Below are 10,783 nucleotides of genomic sequence, written 5' to 3'. Positions count from 1 at the left end.
TATGTATGTGGATGTAGATGAAATAACGTGAAAAACAACTGTTTTTGTCTCAATCAATAGACGTGACTTTTTTGCTGTTAAAACAAAATTGTAGAAGAACACGCACGGCGCATCGTACCTCTACGGTATGTTGACTGCTGATGCTGATGTTAACAGATGTCCCCCTTCCGCCTACTGCTCCGCCCATTAGCACAAAGCAAATCAATATGTTTCTCATAAATGATCCTTTTTCATACAGTTTCTTTGACGGTTTGTGTGAATGCCGCCAATCGGTCGAAATGTTTTCGCGTTTCGTTCCATTCCGTGACGTCCAGTGTTAATCGACTTTTGCATGTTTAGTCGATGCTATATGAAATAAATTACGTTTATATGTAGAGCATTAAAGAATGAACAGGAGTTTTAACTTTTAATGCAACTTACCTCTCTAATATTTCTGTTCTCCTCTAAGCCACTGAAAACATTGTCTGTTTTGATTCCATGAGCTCGTATCAACAGTCGTTCAAAGATCTTCCTTTCGGAAGCTGACGGCTGCGATATTGCATCTCTATGTTTATGTTACAGCTAGTCTGTTGTGCGTTACGGTTATGTTTAGTTGTAGATTAGTTAGTTGTGTGTAGCATTACTGTTGCAAATGGCGAATGATAGAGAAATACTGAGAGAGATTTGGAATGGGCGGATACCAACGTGTTTTCATTTAAATTCAGAAGAAGTGCATGACGTTCAGGTTCCTGATCCAGTGTACCTGATGATTCCTAGGTTAAGCTATTTCCCATTGGTGACAGATAAGGTGAGTTTCGACATACATTCTGAAAAACAAAAAACTCCTGAAACTGATTTGATTCTCGTTTTCTTATGTAAGATTTTATTTAAAGTACTGATCATGAACAGTTCAATTTTGTGGGAAGTTTTATATTCATACTGTGTAGCATTCATGTTCACACCATAGTGTCAGGAGATGGTTTTCTACCCAAACTTTTGAGTGAATATTTTTAACATTATCTGGGTCGTACCAGAAGACAAAATGATTTGCATTGTAGCACTGTCAGTACATCTCGTATAGTACGATAGAGCGAGAGGGAGATGGAGGACTGACTGATATATCGTTCTCTGTACGCCTCTGGCCACAGGAAATAGTTACCATCCACCTGTGTTATGGAGATAAAAATAAAATTTAGTTTTCAGGGCAGGTCAGTCGAGCGCCCTGTCTCTATAGTCATGAACGTGGCTTGAGTACACGTCTCAAACGTTTATTTCAAGCTTACATTGCGTGCATATTGCCACTATTGCGGCAAAAAAGCTTGTCAGCTAGGAAAAGTGCATGTGGAATGGGCATACAACGCAGCGATAACATTCGAACTTTCAGCTAATAAAACAAGGTACAAAACATTGAAAATATGCCCTTTCTGTGGTTATTAACACTTAATCCTGTCACCTGATGGTTACTGCTTACAGATTATTATATGAAGCTAACTTGAGAAGAATGTAATTTGTGCAGCTGTCCAATACCTCTTATTGATATCAAGATAAATGTTGTTCATAGGTTTGTGTTGCAATATGATGATGCACAAGCATAATCAACAAAATGGAATGGCCTAAGGTATATGCTGTCGTGAAATTGATTGTGTACATGCAGGGACAATTAAGCTTGCTGTGTTTAGTTTTGAAAACCCTCCTCACACCCTTGAAGATCTCAGGATGGCCGACATACCAAAGAAGACCCAAATGTTTTAAAATGCATGGGGGGGGTGGGGTGGGAAGGAGAGGAACACAATATTATTACCCACCAGCATATAATGAGTTCACAGGTATGAAAAACAGACAACTTTCAAATAGGATGCTTTTAGTTTGGTTAATGTTTTGATTTATTTAACAGTAAAGTTCCTTTTAATTTCTCAAGATCTATTATTTCATTCCTTACTCCAAATGTGTCTAAGTTTGCATGTTTGTAGGTGTGGAGATTGTGCAAAACAATTTTTGAGCAGTTGATTTCATCCTGTAATGTAATGATGATTGGTGTGTTACATCACACATGTCGAGAAAGGACAGAACACTGGCAATACTTCCCTTTCATCTATATTGGTTTTTTTGGGTGTAGTTTGTGCTGTCTCAGACCGACCTGTCCCATAGTCTCAGAGGTTTCATTTAAGTTGAAGGCTAACAGTTGGGATGTCAGTTGGTGAAGCCAATGAATGTGAATATGAAATCTTAGATGTGGTGACATACTGATCTGTAATATGCCTGAGGACTAAGTTAGTGGAAGGTGGCAATTTGGTTGTGAGGTGCTGAAGTCGTATCGAACGCTTCGGCTAATCTGCTCAGTTTGCCATAATAGATGACATGAATTGGAGGGAGTGAAGCAGATGTTCATGGGCTAAAGACCAAGATGTTAGTCAAACCAGTAGTCCTGTAACACTTCCTGTTCATCATTTGCTCTGATGATCTCACAGGTTTCCTTAGTTAATGGTCCTGTGAAGCTAAAGTTATAATGTGCACAGTAGACGTTGGATGGAGCAATATTGCTTGTGTGCGCTATGTAAATACTTTATGTGCAATGACTCTAGACTCCTTTATAACAGACTTAGTGCAGACTTGTGGAAGTTAAATGTTTTTGCACAGTAATACTCTTATCATTAATTGATAAATTGAATGCTTAAAATGTGTAGTTGTGAAGGATAGATGAGTTAATACTGACTGCCAGCTTTATGAGTGATATAGTGATTTTGGCAACGTTTTTTTAAATGAAAAGAGTGACAGGCTGATATTATGTCTTGCCTGAGGCCTAGAAAAATATATTAAATTTGTGGTTTACTACTGGAAGTTTATAATTCCACAACATGGAAGTTGATTACTTTTAGTAACTGGTGAATTTGAACTTTTATTCAGTGAAGAGATATTAGTGAAAAATGTGCTATGTAAATTGATGTTTGCTGTTGTAAATCTATGAAGAACAAAGAATTTTTAATCACCTCTGACAGCAGAGGTGGACATAACTGAGTCACATGACAACCAAAACTTTTGCAGTCTGATGCTCCTTTATTTGATTTCTCACTTCTTCAGGTTCAAGCCAAGGAAACTGCACAATGTCATGCAAAAGCCTTACACTTCTTTCCATATTTTGTAATCATGCTCCAGTTGTGCCTGGCCCCAAGCATTTGTATTTTTTATTTTGCTCTGTGTATCCATCTCATCCTTTGTCTCCCCATGAGTCTTTCACAGTTTTGTGTGTCCCTAGTAATCTTTTGCTGTCATTTTTCATTCCAAGCTTTCCTTGGATTATTTTTATGGACAACTCTACACTCTTGGACTGCTTTTACAGGCCCTCTGGCTCTGAATTGTGAAGAACTCTCCAATCCTTGAAATTAGCTTTCATAGTCCATGGATTTTTCCAAGAACCACCCTCACAAAAAAGAGAAGATGCTTCAGTTTTCGCACTGTTATGCTCAGTCTGAAATTTGTAAAGAAAAACAAAGAACGTTAATACCTTGTGTGCTCCTTTGATGCAGTCAGTGTGTTCAGTGGTGTTTTGAGAGTATAGAAGTGTCTATTACCCAGCTGCAGTATGACTTCTATATCTTTCACATGGTGTAGTTTATGTTTTTCTGAAATATTTGAATTCCTTGACCCACATATATTTGTTAACATCCACTTGTAACCTTTTGTTCTCTACTCTTGGCTTTCTGTCACAATGTGGAAGGCATTTATTTTCAGCCCAGATTTCATTGCTACTGTTTGTACAGATTCCATAATATTTTCCATTTCTTTTGTGTGTGTGACACAAACATAATATTGTCTGCAAAAAATTAATGTGGAGGGTTTTTCCTTCAAATTGACACCAATATAGTTTTGCTTGTAATTTCTCATGTGATTTTTCTCAAGTGCTAGATGAAAACAGACTGCTGCTAGCCCTGTGTCCTGTCTCAAGCTTTTTACAACTTTTAAGTTAGCGGTAACTTTATAAATGTTTGTTTCCTCCTTAGTATTTGATCACCTCCCCCATGCTAAAAAAAAGTGCTTGAGTTTAACAGGAATGCCAAACTTAGTGTTTTGATTAATGTTGTCTTGTGGGTACTAAAGTATAATAAATCTTCTTGAAGTCCACAAAACTATATTGTTTTCTCAGTTGTTTTAGTGTATTATTTCCCCAGTGCTTTTTCAGGACAAAGGTGATGTCTGTTGTGAACTTAGATTACTGGAATCCCCCTTGCTCTTCACCTAATGTCTGTTGCAGAAGGTTTTATACAAGCTGATAGGTATACACAAAAGACTTTGTCTATAACGTTTGTTTAATAGTGTTAAACCTCCACAGTTATTTACTACCATCTTGTCCTTCTTTGTAGGCAAAGCATGGGCAAAAGTGACTTTCCACTCTTCTGACAGTGTCTGCTCTTTCGACATCTGATCTAAAAGTCTGTGGGTCTTTGAGACGGGTATTTTCCCTCAATCTTAAGCAGATTGGCTAATATTCCTTCTTCCTCATCACTTATTTTTCCTTAACAGAATTATTGCTTTTCTCATTTAGATAAGACTGGAAATGGGACAGTCAGGATCAACACTTGTGAGCTCATGAAAGATTGATAAGGTTTTTCATTATATTTGGACCATCTTATTGCTATCTCTGATTTGCTAGTCAGCATTGTTCTATTTATGTATAGCAGAAATTGATTTTACTTGGTCTGTCTTCAAACAATTCAGTTTCTGCTTGCAGAATGTAATTGCTGTTTCTGTGAAAGTCTTCTAGTAACTCTTTACCAAAGCTATAATATACCTTTTTCATACTCTTATTGAGAATCCAACAGTTTCAAGTAAGGAACTTTAGACCTATTTGAAAATTCATGCAGATATCTTTGAATAAAGGTGTTACTGTTTTTCAGATACTTCATTTTTATTACTGTAGTAGGGAAGTTGTGATAGAACGTAAATACTTTAGGAGTAAAGGAGACCACTCAGGGAAAGGCCCAATATGAGAGTCCTGGTACTTGCCTCCACAGTATTTCTTTTCATATAGTAAGTAATATGTGTATCAAGTTTGGTTGAAATCAGTGTAGTGCTTTAGAAGGAGCTTTTTACCCCTGGATTTGCCTGCACATGCATATGTCACACACATTTGTATCTCTGGTGAATTTTGGCTTCTGGTTTCATTTTCCCGCAGTTCAATATTTAAGACAACACATCTCCTGAATTGTGTGTCGTACAATGATATATAATTTTACATATACATCCAGTGGTATATGTGGGGACTGCCTTGAAATGTGTTACGAATTGAGTTATTACTGAAGAAGTAATAAATTAAAAAGTCGTGTGTAATGTAGCAGTTTTACCACATGAACAATGGAAATGTTGTAAATGACAAACTTTTTTCCCCCTTCATCAAATTACTGGGGACATGATTGAGTATAAGTCTTGTGAAGTTTGTTGCCAGTTACTAAGTGCTGTCATTCTCAAATAGTGGATGAATGTAGTCTGGCTGTTTGTGCTTTGTGAGCTACACTCCTTTTTCATCCCTACTACTTTGAGAAGTAGATGGTTCTTACCCCCACAGTAATTCATTCCAGACAGTAAGTCATATTTGTACCAAGTGTGGGTGGAACTGATCCAGTGTTTTAGGAGGAGATGTGGAACACACATTAATAAATACATCTGCTTTTATTATATGTATGGATTCACATTTATTTTTCCCCCAGAATGGTTTTGTCTTATTTCTTTGTAGTGCAGATGTGGGGAATTGGCAAAATCCATCTAGTCTCCTCAGAGAATGTTATTAACAAAAGCTCTCGTGTTTCAATGATACTATGGCTGTATTGATGGAGACAAAGTTTGTCTTCTGGATGAATGTCACAGATCCCTAAGAAAATGAAGGTTACTGCAACAATGGTTGTGCTCATGTTGTTCTTTAGTCTTCATTCTGAATATTAGTTTTCAGTAATATTTATTTTCTGTTCTCTAATTTCTTGCCTTATTCCTTTTAATTCATTATACTTTGTTCTAGATCTTCATTGTGATTTGTGGCTACTGTCTGTAATAGACCACCATGTCAAAGTGTACAGCCTACACATCAGTTGTACAGTGTGTTAATGGCAAGTGCTCCATTTTCTGAAGGACCTGTATGTGTTTTGTCTCTTTGCCTATCCACGGTATCTTTAAACATTTGATGATTATGCATTGTAAAAAGTGTCATTTCTTTTTGTGTCTGTCTGTCTCTGTCTCTCTCTCCCTCCCCCCTTCCCCCCCCCCCCCCCCCCGCCCAGCTTCAGATGTCCATGTTTAACATTTGTAAAAGAAAAAAAATCTCTTTTTCTCATATTGATCTTATTTGAGGTGAAGAGGAATGTCTTGGTCTTAAGAGCTTTTAAGACTTGTCTGTTGTTACCGTGCTTCTTAGAGGGGCAAAATCTCTACATAGGCCATATGATGATGGTCGGAAACTATATCAACTCTTTTACCATGTCTGTTCTCTGTGTGAAACATTCTTCACATCTAGTGTGTCATGCATGGAATTGGCCCATTATTTATTATGTATTTTTGGGTGTGTTTGGTCTCTCAGCAGAGCATTGCACATCATTGTGTGACCACCATCATAGTTTTTCCATTGCCTGCCCCAAATGGTGACATGTGTTTCAGACTTTAATTAATTAATTAATTAATTTACTTGAACATGTGTGGGGCTGTGTCGAACCCTTATTGCTGTTACTGAACTGCATTTGCATTGTTAAATTTGCAGCACTACTGCAAAATAGTTCTCTTATTCTGGAAACTTGTTTTGTCTGTGTCCAGGTGGCAGTAACAACTTTGCAGTTGTTGACATAGTTATAGACTGCACACTTAGTTTGGATTTAAAAAATGATGATGGGTGAATGCAGTTTAATGGCACAATAGCACAGTATTCCCCATCAGATTTTTGTTTTGCAGCTTTATGTTTTTCTTTTGCTGTATTTCTTTTTATTGTAAGTGTGCTTTCGACACTTTCCAAAGAACTGTGTGTCGATGTTCTAATGTATAACAACTCACTATGGCTACATTGGCAAAAGTTCAGTGCCATTTATAGTTGGTGATGATCATCACGGCTATCCATTTGGTGCATTCCGTTCAAATGTGAGTTCAAACATCTCCTCAGGGATTACAGAAGTGTTCGATTCCACCCATCTGCTTTGACCCATGACGTCATCAATGTGGCAGTTATGACCATTCTCCAATATGACTCCTATGACGTCACTAGATAAACATGACAACAAACATGAAAATAAATATAAATACGACAGTAACGTCTACCTCCAAAAATATAATCATAGTTACGGGACAACTGCAGGAAATTGGAGTTTTAGGGGACAAGCTAAATATAAACATAAAAAAATGCATGTCATGATCTCAAACAATGCCGGAAAAAAAAAGAAAAAACACAAAATTACTACATTCCGCTGCACCTACAAAAATCCACAGGAATCGGACACTTCCCTTGACCTATATAGCTCAACTGGAACTATTGATACCGGAAAACCAACACATAAAGCAATAAAAACTGGAATCGGACACTTGCCTTAACCTATATAGGTCAACCACAGCTGACAATACCAGAACACAGCTACAACAAAAATTGGAATTTAACATTTCCTTCGATCTATATAGGTCAACCACAGCTGAAGATACCAGAATACACACACATAGCTATAATGACAAAAACTGGAATTGAGCATTTCTTTTGACTTATATAGGTCAAACACAGCTGACGATACCAAAACACACGCACACCTACAATGACAAAAATTTGAATTGAACATTTGCCTTGACCTATATAGGTCAACCACAGTTGATGATACCAAAAAACAAACACCTACAAACTTCAAACACACACAAAACATTACAACTTGTAAACAATAGACCCAAAAAAATTACTAGGTACTAGCAATAAATTCCAGTGCTACACACTAGGTTGGCCAGCCCAATATCTCTCTCTCTCTCTCTCTCTCTCTCTCTCTCTCTCTCTCTCTCTCTCACACACACACACACACACACACACACACACACACACACACACAAGAAAAAACTCCCAAACCACCCACAACCTACCAACACCAACCCCCTCCCCACTTCACCCCCACGCCAAAAAATCAAAACACCGCCAACAAATAAAAAACACACAACAAATGAAACACAGTCACCCATTACAACTCAAAAACAGCTGCAACAGAAAAGGCCCTCTCCAACATAATCATAAAACAACCACGCCGCCCCCCCCCCCCAACCCACCCACCTAAACCCACAACGCTCCCCCTCCCTTCTTCCCCCCTGCCCCCCCCTCCCCCACACACACATACCAAACCCACTCAACAAACCACCCTCGGCCTGCACATCTTACTCGCTGCCCTCAGAAAAATGCAATAATGCCCAGGGACGCTCTTCCGCCAACAATGCTCATGTAAGTGAGAGTGCAGGTTAAAAGAGCGCCTCTTCCCCCTCCCTATGACTGATTTAACTGCCCCCCCCCCCCCAAAACCCCTGTATTGTATTACTACATGCCCCTGTTTCGTAATTTTTAAACTCTAAACTACGGCTTACAACAACATAGCCCATCTTCCCCAAATCCTTGTATGACGAAAAAGAATCTGCAACTACAGTAGTCCTTTCTTCAATATATTCTTCAATCAACCCCACCAATTCTCTCTTAGTATACCCCTCCAAAACACTGAAAACACCGTCAGCATACCCACCTCCGGAAGTAACAGGCCCACCACTTGTTGCTCCCATACTTCCTCTTCCAAAACTGTGGCTGGTCTATCTCAACCACCTCCCCCAACCCACCCAACTTACCGCTGTACCTCACATACTCAGAACACACCTCCTTACAAAACGAAAACCAATCTAACGCCATCCTCTCACTCACTCCAATCTTATGTGCACAAAAACTAATAGACGATCTATCAAAAAAATAGTAAGTAATCAGAACACTCTCTGTCATGGTGAACCTAGATTTCTCGAACCAGGTACTGTGTCTAATGGAACACCAAAGGTTGTCCTTCAGACACCGCCACATGTATCCGTCCCTGGTCTGAGATGTCGGAACTCATGCCAACCTCATATTCTCTCGGCAGACGCTATACCTCACAACTTCTGCTATTAACCCAAACATCTCCAGGCACTTAATCATGGACATCATGTTCTCCCCCATCTCTGCCCGCAACATCGCGCTGTTGAACTTGATTGTCATATCCATACCTAGCAAGAGAAGCCTCAGAATAAATTATACATCTTACCACACCACAAACAGAAAACCAATAACACCTATGGAAAACACATAAACAAAAAAGTTAATTGATAACTCACTGAAAACAATTTCAATCCTTAAGTCGCGGACACTGCCAACAACTCCGCTCTACCAACACCAAAGCTTAAATGAATCCAATGCGCCGCATAACACTCGGAAAACACACACACACACACACACACACACACACACACAGGGGGTCCACAACTCTTTTTTGGATACGTGCTTAGCGACTCTTTTTCCTTACCTCTTCTCTTCTTTCCTTTCCTTTTCTTTGTTCCTCCCTTTCTCTTTTTTTTCCCCCCCTGTGCATGTCTGAAGGCTGACCCATGCATTCCCATGTGTAGCCGGTGATGGGGTAATGCGTAATTCCCTGCCCCGAGTAGACAGGTAGGACACGTACGTACCCCCTGGTAACAGCCAGGCCCAGGGAGGGGTGATTACCCGAGCTGATACCTTCGGAAAGTGCCGATTGGTCCCTCCGTCCACTTCTTGGGAGGTGTAACCTGAGGTATGAAAAATCACCTAAGACGGGAGTGCCCTCAGAGAGGGCCCCCACAAGGAAGGAGCGCGCCATTGGAGATGCCAGTAATCATGGGGGATATTTCCGCAATGGTTTCCTCATCATCTACTATGTCTGCTCGCAACCGAAAGTTAAATGAGTCTCAGCCACGGACAATTCTTCCTTCGTTGCCACAGTTCCTTGTTTCTCGGTCGGACGAAGGTCAAGACTTCTCCACAGTCATCCCTTTCATTATTCAGAAAGGTGTCGACGCCATTGCAGGTCCTGCAAAGTCTTCTTCCCAATTACGAAATGGCACCTTGGTGTTAGAAACAGTCAGTGCCCTCCAGGCACAAAAATTGTTGCATACTTCACTGCTACACACCTTCCCTGTCTGGGTGGAAGCGCACCGCACTTTAAATTCATTATGTGGAGTCGCTTATACACGCTCCCTCGACGGATTGTCCAGCGAGGAAATTCAAACCTACCTGTGTGACCAGGGCGTAACGGCTGTTCATAGAGTCATGAAAAGGGTTGACACGAACATCATTCCAACCCGTACTGTCTTCTTGACATTTGACAGAGTTCAACTTCCTTCAAACATAAAAGCGGGCTATGAGATAATTTCCGTTCGCCCTTACGTCCCAAACCCTACACGTTGCTATCGCTGTCAGCAGTTCAATCATACCAGCCAGTCATGTTCCAATCCAGCCAAATGTGTTACGTGTGGCAAGGATGCCCATGAGGGTGCTTGTCCACCTCCATCCCCTCATTGCATCAACTGTATGGGTGACCACGCTGCTTCCGCTAGAGATTGCCCCATTTTTAAAAATGAACGGCTCATTCAGGAAATAAGAGTGAAGGAAAAGGTGTCGACCTTTGCTGCTCAAAAGTTATTCACCAGTCGAAAGCCCACTGTTCCTCATGCAGGTAAATACAGCACTGTCCTTGCCTCTCCTCGGCCAACAAAGTGATCTCACCTTTAGTGCCACAGTCGTCAGATCGGCCAGCGCAAAAATCGCCCG

At 40.0% G+C, this 10,783-nt stretch overlaps 1 protein-coding gene across 1 annotated transcript in view; it reads left to right on the top strand.

The window, feature by feature from the left end:
* The first annotated feature begins 631 nt into the window (after nucleotides 1–631).
* LOC124556544 (autophagy protein 5-like) overlaps nucleotides 632–10,783 on the top strand; it is a 109,407-nt gene continuing 99,255 nt past the window's right edge. The window contains exon 1 of the mRNA XM_047130498.1: nucleotides 632–787. Within this exon, the coding sequence (XP_046986454.1) occupies nucleotides 632–787 (156 nt within the window). The remainder of the gene's footprint in view (nucleotides 788–10,783) is intronic.

This window comes from Schistocerca americana, chromosome X (genome assembly GCF_021461395.2).
Source record: "Schistocerca americana isolate TAMUIC-IGC-003095 chromosome X, iqSchAmer2.1, whole genome shotgun sequence".
In the NCBI taxonomy this organism is placed as follows: domain Eukaryota; kingdom Metazoa; phylum Arthropoda; class Insecta; order Orthoptera; family Acrididae; genus Schistocerca; species Schistocerca americana.
The sequence above is the reverse complement of the archived record's forward strand: the minus strand, read 5'-3'. Positions and strand labels throughout refer to the sequence as shown.